Below are 16,614 nucleotides of genomic sequence, written 5' to 3' on the forward strand. Positions count from 1 at the left end.
TTATTTTGTCTTCACTCTTAACTTTAAGATATATATCAGTGTTTTCTGAGTGCTGGTACCTTTTAAAGGCAAGACAATCTGTTGTATCAGGTTTATTTATTTAATCTTAAACAGCTTCAGATCTCATTTTAATTGTCAATTTCACTGTATTTTACCCATTGACTTCTGAGTATGCTTAGCCTTTATCTTTATTGTGTTAATACATAATATACTTGACTTCTTTATTTTGTTTATGCATTATTTAAAAAAAAATCTTCATGCCAAATACAATATTTTGAAGAAATGTGCAAGCACATCTCTGGTAACACAATATTTTCAAAGTGGTGCTTGTCTCTAGAGGAGCATCATACAAGCAGCTGTAAAGTAGATGAAGTAGGGCTTGGTGAGCACAGATATTCAACACTTGGCAAATGAATGATTGCCTCACTTAAAAGGTCAACGTATCTTATTTGTTTAGTATGCACGTCTTTCTGATGCACTGCTCAAACTGACTCTCCCCTCATGTTTATTTAACCTGGAATGCCCCAGCACACCCTGGTCACACACAGGTGATCTGCAGCATCCATCTTAATAAACAGCTCTGAAACCAACTGCTGCGTCAGCGATAATGGCTGCGTGCCACAGGCGAGGGTGTGACTACAGGTCATTATAAACATGTGCTTTTCTGCATGTACAATACCAGGAGTCCAGTTTACTTTGGTGCAAACACGTTTCACTCTGACAAGAAGTTTCTGACTTGATTTAATTTCTATTCCCACAGCACCTGTATCTCGGGACTTCTTGTGGCCTTTTTACAGAAACTCAATTATTTCTATATTTACGCTGCCCTACAAAGCTGAGGAAGACTTCAACTGCTCTGGAAGTGAGACAGAAATGTCTTATTTCTCAAACATTCATTTCAAATCTTTCATTTTTACAACACTTTGCATGAATAGCACACAAACAAACCAATCCATCAATAACTTCCTGCATGGTGATACAATGCTGAAATGGACACGATCAGTCGTCCAAATCCTCAAATCTATCAACTCCAGGAATGCATTTTTGATTATTAACACGTGTACATTCATAATTATCATAAAGAAAACATTTCCTTCTGAACAGACCCAAAGATGTGATCAATCGGAATCACACATTGTTCAGCCGTAACTCGTGTTTCCCGGTAAGAGACCTAATAATGAAACTTATTAAGATCTCGCAGGAACGCTAAATGTTTCCTTTGAGGTTATCATGAAGTATTTCTGGAACATTTCAATGGAAACAATCACTTTAAGTCTTTGAGAAAGGAAACCGAGAGCCGCTTGTGGTTAACTCGTGCTTTGTCTTCTTCTACATGTGCCTTGAGAGGGGGGTCTTGTGGTTGCTCTCTGTAGGATATTATATAGAAGTGTTTGAAGGGGATTTCTTTACCTGAACTTTTAGAACATGCATGAATCCTCCTAGAAAGTGCAGTAAGTTGTTGCTAAAAGCAGACGTTTATTATTACATTGTTTGTATTTGTCTAACTATATTCTTTGGATATTTAAATCAGGGTTCATACGCTTTTCCACCAATGACTTCTCCATGACCTTTACCGGATTGTCCATGACCAAAAACATGACTCTGTCTCAGCGTACCACTGAAAACGGTTTATTTGAACATGGAACAGGAAAATACTAGCTTCTACACGCTGAAGCAACTCAAATCTCTCACCAGCAAAATACCTGGTCAGATAAATGCCATTTTACGTTTCATTGCGATACAGTATTTATTATCATTATAGTATTACTATTTCGGCGATTAGCTAAAATATAAATTATATTTGATGCAACTTTAGTTACATTTCCATGACTTTTCCAAAACTTTGGGAAAAATATTATTTTCTACAACAGTGCCTGGAATTAGCATTTTGAATGAACATGACTTTCCCAGGTTGTTAATGACCGTAAGAACCCTGTTAAATGTATTTTAAAGTTAAATGCAAGCAATCGTTTCCTTTTTTTTTTGTGAATCAAGGTCTTTAAATACTCGTATTGGATCCACCTTGGTAGATGTCTTGCAACTCATCTCCAGATAACAACGAACAAAGCACAGGACTAAAACAGGGAAAGAAAAGTGCAGGAAACACAGAGAACTATTCCACCTTTTTATTCAGGTTTATACACGTGTTGACAATAAGCAGAGCATGCATGCTCTTTTTCAGAAACAAACACTTCACAAGTCATTCACATTTAACTATCAGAGCGTCACAAAAAAACAAAATCTTAATTTCTAAACTAACATAGGAACTAGATTTGTGTTCATATGCCTTAATACAGCGGGACACTTGATTGGAAAGATGAATCAATTTCACACAAATGTTTAATTACATTTCTTTATTAAAGTATTAGCAGTTTTTCACTGCTTTAGCTTTAAGAATTAGTTTGGATTGAAGCTTTAATTTTCCTTCTTATTATTTGTCAATTTTCTTAGAAATTGTGCCTACATTTTATACTGAATCCCAAATTGCAAATAGGCGTTCCAACGGAGGGGGAGTGTCGTGTTTCAGAGGCTAATGTGACGCAGAGTGAAGTAGCTGAATGAGTTATTGTGCTATCCAGAGGAGACGCACAGAGCTAGGGTACGCGCTGGCCGCTTCAAAACATGTAAAAAGTCTACATGCACATTAAAACCATCACATCCAAAGGATCAAAACTATATAAGAGAAGTCAACTATATGGGATATATATAGACCAAAAGCAGACTTTGTCAGTTCGCATCATTAATTATTATATTTTTACCAGGACAATAATTGATGCTGAAACGAAATCAAAGTCCTCTTGCTTTGACAAAGGTGTCCGTTGAAGGCTCCTCCGACCCCCCTTCCCCAGTGAGTACACTCTTTATATTCCCCTCAGCGTCCATGACCACGGTGGTCCTCTTCAGCTCCTCGTAGCGTGTCTGTCGCTCGGCAACGGCCACGCAGGCGGCCAGCACCTCATCCGACTCAAAATCAAAGTCCTGCTTCAGCTCCGGGGCGTTAAGGATCTGGTTTTTGGTCTCCTCTTCTTGTCGGGTCTTCTCTTTTGTTGCCATCTCCTGCTTCTGTAACCTCCAGGCCCACTCCAGGTCCTCCTGCCACAGGGAGCGCTCTGACGGGCAGAGGTGGATCGCCACCTGGAAGGACCTCACGGCCTGCAGGGACAAGCACCAGGTGAGCTTAGGGTTCAAACACATAGCTCTGAAAAAGTGACTTTATGTCTTGCTGGAATGTAATGTTTCATCTGGATGTGTTTTCAGGCCCCTTTCCGCCCTGCTCGGTCACGGATGGATGGTATGAGATTGGAGCTGAAAGAGCCTCGTCAGCTTGTCGACCGAGCGAGACGTTAAACAGATCTATGGTTTCATTATGGAGACGTCAATAGCTCGCAGCTGACTGAGCATTTATAGATCAATGTGAACATTATTGTCCCGATAAAAGAGGAATACAAACGGCCTCCCGTGGTTTCTGGGAGCTGACGCCGGGCTGTGACAGGGAGACATACATCTGCCCCTACATGCGCTACGAGGCCACTGATTAGCTCCTAAACGGATTCTGACAGAAGTCTGAAATCTCTCAAGCCTGTTCTCACAGATGCAGGCACATCTGAACCTACGAGTGTTCACGATAACCGGAATAACCCTGACTGGAAAGCCATCTTCAAAGCCACTTACCACAAACAATGTAAATGTAACCTGAATAACACTGAAAGTTCAGCTTCTTTAAAAGGAGCACTCGACACATTTGACAAAGAAGTGTGTAAGCCTGTAGAACATGTGGGTGTCTTCGGAGGCTCTGAAGGCGCTCAGTGACTTTGATTAAAAGTCAGTGTTAGGGAAATCATTTGCTTAGGTATTCAACCTTCGACACAGTTCATCATGTTCTCCTCTCACTGTCTCCTTTCCCACGGCACAGGTCTAGTTAGATTCAGGGTCCATAATGTTCAGTCTCACTGATGAAGAATGTTGATTATTACACTCTGAACTAGTTAAAACCTCGAGCTGCAGAAGAGTTCTTCAGAGTTGGTTTGGCGACCGCTGTGTCACCTCGTGACACACCACCTGTCTCGTCAACTCTCCGGTCGAAACTCCAAACACACCGTCAGTGTTTGCCATCAAAGCTCCAGCTCTCCTCGTGCCTCCTTCATGAGTCGGTGACTCCCGCTGCACTGCTGCTGCACAGAAGTGTCCTCCACAGTCAGATGTTCTTTAATACAAGTGTTTCTGAGGGAATGCAACACCTGAAGCTAACCTGAAGCTAACCTGAAGCTAACCTGATGCTAACCTGATGCTAACCTGAAGCTAACCTGAAGCTAACCTGAAGCTAACCTGAAGCTAACCTGATGCTAACCTGATGCTAACCTGATGCTAACCTGATGCTAACCTGAAGCTAACCTGATGCAAACAGATCAATCATTGAATTAAAGAATCTTTCGCTTTAAAGTACTTTGACTTTTCATCAAATGATAAGCGGTGATAAGAACTACAGTCGCCCACGTTGGTCATGAGCTGCTTATCAGAAACATTAGGGGTGAAATGCTGAATAAAGTTAAATGATAACACGTATCTTTGACGGACGAGGTCAAAGACAGTTCCTTGAAGACCTGCTGCTCGCTTGGCATTTGTTTAGTGCATGAATGCTTTTTGCAGATAAGAAATGGAGTGTCGGAGTTTAGAGAATCTGCCAACCACCTTAGTGTTATTGGTTTTATCCAAGTCGATGCACATCCATAACATCTGCCCGGATCTGCCCTGATAGCCATCTTCCCCTGGCACGCGGCGTACACATGAAAACACACAGCTTTGCCTTTCGGTTGCACCCGTTCCCAGCGACGCTGACACACTCCCATTGTGAACAGGTAATCAGTCAGTCAGACAAATCCCCAGAACAAATCCCACATGTCCAACCTGTGGCACCGGTCTGGCTGAGGAAGAGTCCTTGATGCATCACACGTCAAGAATGCAATCACCAACACAAACTGTTATTTCCCAAGAGACCTTTCACCCAAGCTTTAACGACACAAGGACGTTTAGTTCCAACATCAGGAGGCTTTCTCAACGAAGAAGTCATCTTGTATTAAAACAAGCAACTAAACGCTAACTTGAGTGCATGAGAAGCTGAGCCTCCGTTTAAAGATCGTCATGGGAACCTCACAAAAGGCCAACAGTTTGTACAACTTGATGTCAAATGTCCCTCACCTCTAACATGAGTAACCTGCTGAAAAACAGTTTGACATGCTGCACTCAAATAGATCTCTGGCTTTGGAGTCGTCCCAAAACAACAACAACAGGCTTCGTCTTGTACAGAGCACAGTCGCATCAGGTTTGTATTTCTAAAGTAATCCTTCAGCAGGCAGACCGACCGGCTCCTTTGTGATGACCGTGAGAGATACATGGAGCTGTCACGCTGCAATGATGACAGTTTGCAATGTTTTTAAGACGTTAGGAGACGTGAGGAATAACAACATCAGACGCTATATGCTCTCTTCATTTGGGTGCTTTCCAGAAAAGGAAAAGACTCGTGAAAAGAGAGAATCAATGCGCTCAAACGTGTTCTTGCACACTACGCTTTAAAACGTGACTGAACAAGTCTCGCTATAAATAGATGCGCCCTATTTTTCGCCTTCCTTCCCAACAGCTTCATTATCCAACAAGATGTGTTTAGTTTTTAGCTCGGGTAACTTTCAACACCTCCATTGTTGTCCCCGTGCCGTAGGACAGGTCTCCTGCTCTGAGGAGGGACGTGCAGCGCCTGTAGCTGAAGGCTTTCAGAGCGCAGGCTGTTTCTTTGGCTCTAGCCGGGGCGAACGACGAGTTCTGCACATTTCCTGCACCCACAGGTCCCGGCGTGTTCTCGGTCATGTAAGCAATCGTCCAAGCCCGAGGCGAGAGGGCGTGAGTTTAAAAAGAGGAACATCTCGGAGCAAAGTGCCGAAAAAAGTCAACAGAAAATAACTGACGTACTTTAACAGCCCCTCTCCGACTGATTGGTCGGCGGCTACCATCAGGTGTAGGTCATCGCAAAATCAAACATTCAAAGCTATTCCAAGGAAGATCTGACTGTCTGAACACGAGAACACATCTGTTCACGATACCACTGAGCACATGTGGTAACAGCCAGCATGACATCTGGTGCGGTTGCATGAAAGAAAACGGGTTTATATTAGTATAGTATCAAACATGTTCAGATATCTATTAATGTTACTTATTGAAGTACACCGCCACGCCTTTTCCTTTCATGTTAATATGAATATTTGTAATGGAGCAACATCACCAACCAGGATGTTCCAACAAGCTGTACAATTGATACACTGTCATCTGTAAACAGAGGAATGTCGTTTTTGTTACAAGTTCTGTGTCCTCCCGCACGACTAACACGTTCCTCCATCTGGTGTTTGCATGTACATACAGGACCTGCAGTGTGTGTGTGTGTGTGTGTGTGTGTGTGTGTGTGTGTGTGTGTGTGTGTGTGTGTGTGTGTGTGTGTGTGTGTGTGTGTGTGTGTGTGGCATCAACACTCACCAGGTCCACCTCTCCCAGGTTGAGCTGAGCTCGGCCCAGGGTCTGCCAGCCATCCCACCACAGGGGGCGCAGCTTCACCGCCATCTCCGCTGCCTTCACTGCAGGGAACACCTCCTGCAGGATGGTGAGCACCTGGGGACAAACCAGACCAGGTTGAAGAAGACCCTTCGAGTGGGATCTCCCATCACTCAATACAAAATGGTAGTTGAAATTCTTCCAGCAAAAATGATATTTCTTTCTCCTCAAATGTGATTTTTTTTGGTGCTGTCTTTCATCATTGCATATCCGTATTTATATCATTTCAGATAGACATCGTTTAGTTGCACAAAACGAGAAAAGAATGTCACCTTTGAAACTGACGGGTGATTTTGTTTTGGTTCCCTACATGACCAATTCCCTATTTGAACATAAAGCACAGAATACATCAACTGCAGCGTCATGGTCACAAGAAGACTTACTTATAGTTCATTCCCTTCTTTAACCTCGTCTTATTAATCATGATGTATTCAGACACCCAGCACCTTCACCTGGAATTGGTGTATTTTGCATTACCGTCAAGTAAGAACAAAGCTATGAGGAAAATCATTTGCATAACAATCTGTGAAGACTATTTGGGGCGAAAGGCTGTTTAAGAGGCTCATTCTTTGTTGGCAGTAATGGGGTTTGCTGTGACATAAGTGCCAAACAACTTTGTATTGTTTCCATCTCTGGAAGAGAATCATGCATACATGTTTCATGGCCTGAAAGAGTGCATATCCTCTCAGCTTCACATCGTTTGGTTTAAGCACAGCCTCCTCTGAGACACGAGTGCACTTTGAAGCAACAAATCCCAGACCTAAAACAAGAGCGGAGCAGTAGCTCTGACATGGGGCCGGCAATATGAACAGAAGATGTGTAGTACGTTAGACCGCTGCTGCCTTCACTACGCTTTTTAATAAATAATCATCACTAACGTAGATATCTTTACTTTAATGTCTATAACTGAATGTTACGTTTAGAAAAAAATGATCCTTACTTATTTTAAAACCAGGAAAAGACACTAAGCCATGTCATGAAATTACAACACAAAACACATGATAATAGTCTTGTATCACGATATCGACATATAATTGATATATTGCCCTACTTTTATGTATTTAAAGTCTTTCTTGCAACATGAAAGAATAGCACAATATGTGTAGAAGTCGCCTTGATGCCCAGGCTTGTTAAAAAGTCAAACAACGTAAGCCACTTCTATTCGTAAATATTAGTTTGAACGCTGAGCACCAAACTGGTATTAACTGTTAAACTGTTAGTATGCCGTGTCTCTGAATTAGACCAAGGGAAGATATTAAAGATGAATATCACAATGAAACATACGGAAAGAAATAGCCCAACGAACCTCGTGACTTTACAACACAATCTACAACTTTGTTTCGTCTCCATCAGCTGAAATCCTTTATAATGTAGCCAGGAAGTGCCCGACAGTCTGCTGCAACAGACACACAGACGCACAGTGGGCGCAGTGGCACAATGCTGATCGAGTTAAATGGAAAGAAAGTGACGAAGGGACGTACAGGACCAGCATCAGTGCAACCGTCCTCGTCATCTGGGCCAGTAAAGGGACCGAGAGGAGGTCAGGCCTATCCTCAGCCTCAGCATGGACACTGATACGCGAGATGTGCTTTACATGTGCAGTCGAACACACACACGCTGACTCGGGGAAAAACACATTTCCTTTTGTCATGCTTCAATTCATTTGTAGCATGAGGAGGATGCTTCCCCTTTGTGGTGGCTTCCAGGCCTGGTGCTCTAATGATTTCCTTCTCAAATATCCCATCATGGATAATATTGTATTAGGCGGGGGAGTGCATCTGACGAAGAGATAGGTCGTTGTGCTCTCTATCTGGTTCTTATCCTCCATGTTCACCCTGACTAGAGGGGAAGCGTTCTTGGACGCCTTTTCAGCTGTTTCTCACTATATTCTTCCTTCCCCGTTCACCTTCAACTATTCCAGGAGAGTGTTGACGATGACTCGTTGGGCCTTTCCTCCTGTACTTGTTTGTTCCCCAGTTCTTTCCTTTACCTGAATCTAGGAGAGGGCATTTAGGCCTCTCTACTTCCTTCTTTTGATTAGTTTAGTTTTTCACCCCCTTTCCCTTGAACTCATTTATACAGGAGAGTGCATTCCCGTAGTCACGTTGTGCCTCTCGGCGTATACTCTGACTTTCTGTCTCTTTGGAGAGTGCTAGTACGTTGGATACGATGGGCTTTTTCACTGTTGTCCCTCTTCACCAGTATCCCCTGTCCCCTCTCTATAATTTGGGTCTTCATAATTTCCACCCTATTCTAAGGGGAAGCATGATGGTGCCTTTTCTTTTCAATTTCTGGCTTTGTGTTTCTTCACCTCTTACTCGTTTAATATTTAGGAGGACCTTCCCCTCTCTGTCTGTGTCTGTGTATTCTCTTGTTCCGATTAACCCAGCCAAATCTTTGTTCTTGTTTTGTATCTACGCCGGGATGCGGAGTCGAGGCTGATCCTCTTGCTGTAGTCCTGTGTCTTGGATCCTCTATCCTGAGTTCTGGATTAAGTCGTGGACTTCGGGTCGTGGCTGAACCTGTCTCTGCGGTCCTGCCTTGGGTCTCGTCATGCTGCTTCCCCGATGGCTTCCACAGGATTGTAGCTGACATCCTCGTGGATTCATCTTCTCATTACAGACACATGCATTTCCTAACATTCGGTCTACATGCTGTAAAATATATTATCTCTTCGATTTACACACGGCATCTATTGCAGTCTGTCCGTCCTGGGAGAGGGATCCCTCCTCTGCTGCTCTCCCTGAGGTTTCTCCCATGTTCCCTTTAAACTGTGGGTTTTCTCCGGAAGTGTTTCCTTGTACGATGTGAGGGTCTAAGGACAGAGGGTCTAAGGACAGAGGGTCTAAGGACAGAGGGTGTGGTTTTTCTCATACTGATATTCTGAACAATCTGTGCTGTTGTATTTGCTGTAAAGTGTCTCTACTGTAGGCTAATTGTATTATATGTACAGCACTTTGGCTCCACCAAAAATCGTTTATAAATGTGCTACTGTATATAAATAAAACTTGATCTGATTTGATTTGATTCGAGGCATACGCTGGTTATGGCCATAAAAGAGATTTCATTGGGTTAGTCGTAGTAAATGAAGGCGGAAATCATCGAGTGTGTCTGTTCAAAGATGCCTATGATCGAAGAAAGGAATGATGGCTAAATAACAGACGAGGAAGTGAAAGTAACCAGAGAAAGGAAGCGTAAAGACATTAGAGCCGTTTGAAACATGTTGCAGGCGCTCATTTCTGTCATCGCTGTGCTCATATTGACTTATCTATCTTAAAAGCATTCCACAGTGGCAGCTGGAAGAGGGTCTCTGTGGCCATGATGGCTGATCAATGATCAGACAGAGTACTAAGACAGGGATGGGAAGTGCATCGACATCATGCTGGTGGAGAGTAGCTTTCCCAAACCAAAGGTCATGAAGGGAACAAGTGGTCAGTCATCAGCAGAGTGGAAGTGACTGGTGAACATCACGTGTGGCCATTAACTGCTTGGAATATCCTAAACAGGAAACCCCTGTCGGACATATCGTCCTACGCAGATGTAAAACTAGAAAGCCTAACTGCGGCGATAAACAGAATAACAGGTAAATATTTATATCCTTCCATATATGCATGATTTAACTCTTTTGAAATGTTAAGTTAAACAAATTGAGAATGTACAGAATAAGTGCAAGAGGAGAGGTTAAGAAAATGACTGACTTAGTGTGTAGCACCAACAAGTGACGTGACAACAGACTGCCTTTTACAGAATATAATATCAAAGCCAAGCTTATATGTAATCTTTGAATATTTTTGTGTTATTTATGAGGAATCTCCTAAAAAAAATCCACTTAAGTGTTTCTGTGACTTTGTGCTGTAAAGCATTCAAAAGCTTTGAAGGATTTCATGCCGCCTCGTTCAGTTTACCCAAAAACAGATTGGTTACATTCTGGTAAACAAACTGTATTTGGTGTAATTAAAAAGCCACCTTGATTACATTAGTACCTTAAAAAGGCAGCTGTTTGACTGCATCGCATTCTAGACACGCTTGAACTGTGACAGGAAACAGCAGCAACATCTTGCGTATAGGACATGTGGTTTAACCACCTCACTCGACGTCTAGCTGCTTAGAGGGTAGGCTCACGTTTGCTCACATATCAAACACAATTGTCCACTGTTTCATTGCATTATGGGTAATGTAGGACATCTTTTTGTAGAATATATATATAGAACGTAGAAGAACGTGTAGAATAAAAAAGAGGCTTTAGAACTTAATGGTTGGAACAGACTTGAGATGGAAGACATGGTGTGTATGCAGGGTATGGTGAGAGTAATAGTAAAGATCAACAGTTGATTTAAATCACACCTGAGACTTCATCTCGTACAGGAGCGGGTTGTCTGGAGTCAGCTCAATCGCCTCGTCCAACTTCTTAATGGCCTCCCAGTGCCTGGAGAAAACACAAAATGGGGTTTAATCATAAAAAAAAGGTTTTTAGCATCAAAATAAACATTTGCCTGTGAATGCTGTTGTTGTGTTGCATTATTAAAGACACACGCATTTCAATGAGTAATGGTGTATGGATGTTTGTCGGCTGTGATCCAAAGTGACAAATGGAAAAAAATTAAATGACAATTAAAAATAAAGAGTCTGCACACTTGACTATGCTCCCATGAAATGATATTTAATAGAATTACATTCTAGCGTAAAGCTCTACTTAAGTAAAGGGCGCTTTAAACGGCAGCTGTCGGTTATTACATGAGTTCATGTCAGCACAATTCTGCTTTTGTAACAAAAGAAAAGAAGCTTATGATGTAAGTGCCCAAAGCCACCAACGCCCCACACAGAGATCTTGCATTACATCGTGTTGAACATGGCTTTGGGTGAACTCACGCCAAAGTTCCATGTTTGGATAAAGCAGCACTGAAGCACGACTCACTCAAGAAAAAGAATTGAAATTAGACACTCGGTTTGATGTCATGTAACACAACAGGTGTTTGTGAGTGGGTATCGTGAAGCCCTTTCCCCTGGAGACATCTGTCGCTGCATGTTCGACATCTCAAAAAGCTGATGGCCGAGTCACATCCAAGTAAATGTTTACCATCACCTTTGTGCACTTCCTTCATCATGTTCACTCAATCAAATCAATGCTTTGTTCTTTTGACATTTAGACTAAATAAAGCAGGACTGGCTCCTAGAGGAGTAGTGTACATACGCTTATTTATGCTATACAGCTGCAAGCATACTCCACAATACCCGTGCACCTGTCCGGCAGAATGGCAGCCCAGTAAACAAGAGCTAAACACACACTGAGCTGAACACAAATGCGTATCAATGCTCTGTCCAGGAAAACACAACGCAGTCACTTTGTCCGTGAGACCTCTGGAAACAGGTTTTGCATACATTTGGGCGAAGGCCACACGGCATCCTGTCCCCTCTGTGGTCTTCTGATCTGTGTCGCATAGATTTGTTTATAAAGGTTGGCAATTGTCATGGTATTTTACGAGGAAATAGTCCCGTTTTAACACACTCAAAAGGACACATGCTCCTCCTCAAGTCAATATTGACGGAGGAATCTGTCAGTAGCCTGATGCAATGGAATGATTAGGAAGTGAAATCCTGTGTTCAACAAGACGGCATGTCTGCCCTCATGTTCAACAGGAGGACATCCTGAATAACATTAGAAGCAATTAGAACCACGCAATGAGACCTTTAACAAGCCTGAGAAAACATTCAACTGATATCTAGTCCGAGGAAATGGAACTAGAGCAGTGTGGAAATCTTACCGACACGTGAGGCTGCAAAACCATGTGAGGAAATGAAGCAATACACATGAGCGTGAGAGCTATACGAGGCTCTTCCACTGTTATCACATCTCTGTATACCAGTCACAGTAAAGGCCGAGAGAGAAGATACACTGACGCCTGCAGGCAGTGGTTACAAAGATCTTATATAGTTCAAGAAAAGTAAGCTAATGTGAAATAAATCGATATTTTTGCAGCATGTTTTGTGATGAAATAGGTAGAGGGTTAGGGTATAATGATGACTTCATGCTTTGCTGTTCTCAAGGAGGAAACACCCCAAATAGTTATGTTGACTAAACTAGTAACCTCTTCTAAACAAAACAAGCTGTCCCATTGGATGATTCAAACTCAGTTTTAGTCTGAAAAATTACTCAGCATGACGGCTGCAAGTCAGCAACATATTTGTAACATTTGGATGAGGATTTGACTTGCTGTCTCACCAAACTCCCACGTATCCCAAGCATTGCTCCGGCCCTGCTTTTTCTTCTAAAGAAAGAAAGCAGGCTAACAAGGCAGGATTTTGCAATGCATGGCTTTTTACCTTAACTGATGATATTGAATACAAAGAAAAAGCCGCTATCATGGCAGAGCTGTTACATTACATCACATTACATTACATTACATGTCACTTGTTAGACGCTTTTATCCAAAGCAACTTACATACTCAAGACTGTGGACAATCCCCACAGGAGCCATTTGAGGTGAAGTGTCCCACGACATGCTGACTGCAGTGGGACTCGAACTTGCTATCCTCTGATTCGAAGATCAGCGCACTAATCCACTGCGCCACACGCCTCCCTTTCACAGCTATAAAGTGAAAAGTAAAGCCTGATAAAAGATACAGGAATAATCCTTTATTGTTTTATTTTGTAAAAAGAACCCGAAGGAATAATCATTTATAGAAGATCAGACTCATATAATGTTCCTATTTTTACTTATTTATTTATCCATGCAGGTTTACCTAAAGATTATGATTCATATATTTCGATGATTACTTTAAAAGGATGCTTAGTAAAAAATGTAAGTGTTTCTTAACAAACTGTAAGGTAAGGTGGTTCCAATGTGTTTAAGTGCGATTTCAAGAGTTTTAAATGCATTTTGATGATTAATATTGCGATTGGTATGTAGAGAGTTTATGATATTTTTCCATGTAGTTTAAAACGGGAAACTCTCACTAAAAAAACGAGCAACATTTTGTTTTCTTCCAGGCCTACTTACCACATAAAATAGGTTTCAAACAAACCGAGAGGCAATTCAAACAAAGGTAAGAGAGTTCATCACATCAGGAGCTGCTAAAGCTGGGTAATGACGGCTGACATCAGAGGTCAATGTGTTTAGAGCAGCTCCTGGCTGACGTCCCGACCAGACACCATCTCAAGCCTCAGAACAGCCATTACGGAGCAGCAGGATGTCACTTCCCCGGCAAAATCCACTTTCTCCTCACTTATACGATTACAGGCAGTCACTAAGGGCAACATAATTACATCCTCGGCTGAGGGGAGTTTAAGGGCCTTACTTGGGCTAAAAAGGTCAATTATCATGGGAGGAATATCAGATTACAGTTTTAGGCCTATATTGCTCCGTGCATGTGTGTCTGGAAAATTCTGGAAATGTATACAAAGGAAGCAGAGGGATTTTTTGCCAGAGTCACACGATATAAAGCTGAGCATTGCTGACATTATTTTTAAAATCCACCAACAGATCAATATAACTTAACATTTCCAATTTCAAAAAGTCAATAACAATATGCATTTATAAGCCGGAATACCAACTTGATAAGCATCCAGTATGAACCCATTCGTTTTGTCTGATGGGTCTGTGCGATTTGTACAATGGTGCCCTCCCATGGAAGATTTCTAACATCACATGTATAGTTATTTGAGCTCTTGTAAAATATAAGTCTATCTTGCATGATCAACAAGAACATAGCAAAAGCTGGAAGTGTCGCTATCCTCAATGCAATCTCCCTCCGTTAGAAAGAGCAAGTCTCCTTAAAGCTCGTCTTGAGCAGATCCTGCTTCAGAAGATGGGGATCTGATGGTTCACTGGTTATGTTAATCACATTGTATGTACCGAGTGATTAAGCGCGATCAAACCCCTCCTATCAAATCCAGTAGTCCACATCAACAATCCCACAGCACACACACAGGAAGCCCCTCAGTGTCATAGACTAACATATGATTCAAGTTGTAACTTATAAAACTGGCACACAGTCTTTCAAATGACTAACTGACTTGTTCACCACTTGTCATTGTTATCAAAGCGACCAACTGCGCATGTAAAATGTATGTGTCTCTGTACAATAGGAATTAAATAAAGAAGTTGTACAAATAAAGAATGTTTGCATGTCTGACTGTTATTGTTTATAGCCAGTGGTGTAAACTAACCACTGGCAGTACATTTACTCAAGCTGCTACTCTGTACTTCTACTCCTCTACAACTTAGAGCTACATTGTGTACTTTTACTTCACAACATTAATTTAATACCTTTAGTTACGATGCAGATTTTGACTAATGATGTGAACTATAATCAAGTCTTAAATCAGACTTTAGTTCCACCTGGAGTACATTCACAAGTTACCCTGCAGTATACAAAGTCATTCAAACTAGCTGCAGTGGGCCGATCTGAATAACCAGTTATTTTACTTTTACTTGAGTAACATTTTGAATGCAGGACTTTTACTTCTACTTTTAATTAAGTACAATATCTGAGTACTTCTTCCACCCCTGTTTAAAGCTGTCACTGACTGTGATGTGCACACAGAGGAGCTTTAACCCTCAGCATGGCTCACCTGCCGTGCCCAGCCAGCTCTGCCCCCTCCTCCTTCAGCCTCTTGCTCTTGGCTGCACAGTCCTCCAGCAGGATCTCCTTCCGTCTTTTGATGGCGTGCAGCCAGTCCACCTCATCTTCTCTCCTGGGTCCAGCATCTTCTGGCTTCTCTGCTTCAGCCACAAACTGCTGCACAGCTGTCTTTGAAACCTTCTCACCAACTTTCCTCTTCCAGCCAAATGAAGCCATGCTGCAGGGAAACGACAGTGGGTTTACTAACAATATGCCCAGATATACTATTATCTCATGAACAGTATCAAATATGTACAGGAAAGTCCAAACTTTTATTTTGAAATATCGTAAAACCAACTAGCTTTTGATGTTAGCATAATTTTACCATGACATATCCTATGTATCTTACCCGGCAATCTAGCTGCTACAGTTATATGTATATCCTATTTAAGGACAGTTACATAACTAACAAATAGTACAAACAAATACTAAAAAAGTGACGTTATAAAACTAAAGAACACTAAGGCAGTCACAACAAGGCTAGCTAACGTTAGCTATAATAACCTAGCTAACATTCGCCACACATTTGTATATCTAAGTACATTTGCTCACACAATTATCTTGTTTTGACATGATATATCACATTTGAATTTCTTTTTTAAAAACAGTAATTACGCACAAACGTCTACAGCTTTCCGTGGGCTAAAATTGACAAGCTAACGGAAGCTAACCTCTGGCCATATTTGGTGACCCGGAAGTTGTTTGAATGTTTACATCGTCTCTTAAAGAAACACAAACCGTATTTTTAATGTAGCCGACTACTCTACTAGCATGCCAGTAACGGAAAACAATTGAATTATAAATACGAACTAAGTTCTGCTGACCTAAAAATACTTTGATATACTATAACATTTAATTATTTTTACGATTGAAGGAAGTGCAGTTACTGAAATGTTATTTAGATCTGACAGGACTGACTCTCCGTTTCCCCACTAGATGGCAACACATGGATGATTTAACATTTTTTAGCCATAAAAAGTTTATTTTATTTAATCTTAATTCATCATTGCTTTCTTTCTATCACAGTATGCCACTGTCCATACTGTTGTGAATTGCACATGATCACAGTTAACAGTTTTTCCCCCCACCTGTAATTTGTTTTTGCAAAACTATTTATGTTTGTAATATTGCATTGCATTTTTATTTATTTATTGTATTGCATGTTTGTATCTTGTCTTGTATCTTCTTCAATACCTGTTTTTGCATATATTGTTAAATATTATATTCATTTGTTTATACTTTTGGAAAACACAATTGTGTTCCTATATGTACTGTACTGCACAATATAGCTGGATGAAAATGAAGTCTTTCTTAATCTAAATCGTTGGGATTTCAGATTACTAAAGTCTTCCCCGCTGGTGTTCAAACTCTTCTCCCGACAAGAAGACATTCCCTGTT

The 16,614-nt window shown here is 41.4% G+C and overlaps 1 protein-coding gene across 2 annotated transcripts; it reads right to left on the bottom strand.

Annotated features, from left to right (window-relative positions):
• Positions 1-2,111: 2,111 nt before the first annotated feature.
• On the bottom strand, positions 2,112-15,910 carry ttc33 (tetratricopeptide repeat domain 33). Of its 2 annotated transcripts, none has more exons than XM_034096391.2 (5): positions 15,836-15,910; positions 15,167-15,394; positions 10,939-11,020; positions 6,520-6,651; positions 2,112-3,153 (listed from the first exon to the last, which is right to left on the bottom strand). In XM_034096391.2, exons 2-5 carry the CDS (start codon positions 15,391-15,393, stop codon positions 2,788-2,790), a joined length of 807 nt encoding a protein of 268 aa, XP_033952282.1. In that variant the 5' UTR covers position 15,394; positions 15,836-15,910; the 3' UTR covers positions 2,112-2,787. The 2 variants fall into 2 exon arrangements, with proteins under 2 accessions (XP_033952282.1, XP_033952283.1); XM_034096392.1 differs by having other exon boundaries at positions 15,769-15,836.
• Between the last annotated feature and the right edge of the window lie 704 nt (positions 15,911-16,614).

The sequence above is a fragment of the Pseudochaenichthys georgianus genome, chromosome 12 (assembly GCF_902827115.2).
Source record: "Pseudochaenichthys georgianus chromosome 12, fPseGeo1.2, whole genome shotgun sequence".
NCBI classification, from domain to species: Eukaryota; Metazoa; Chordata; class Actinopteri; order Perciformes; family Channichthyidae; genus Pseudochaenichthys; species Pseudochaenichthys georgianus.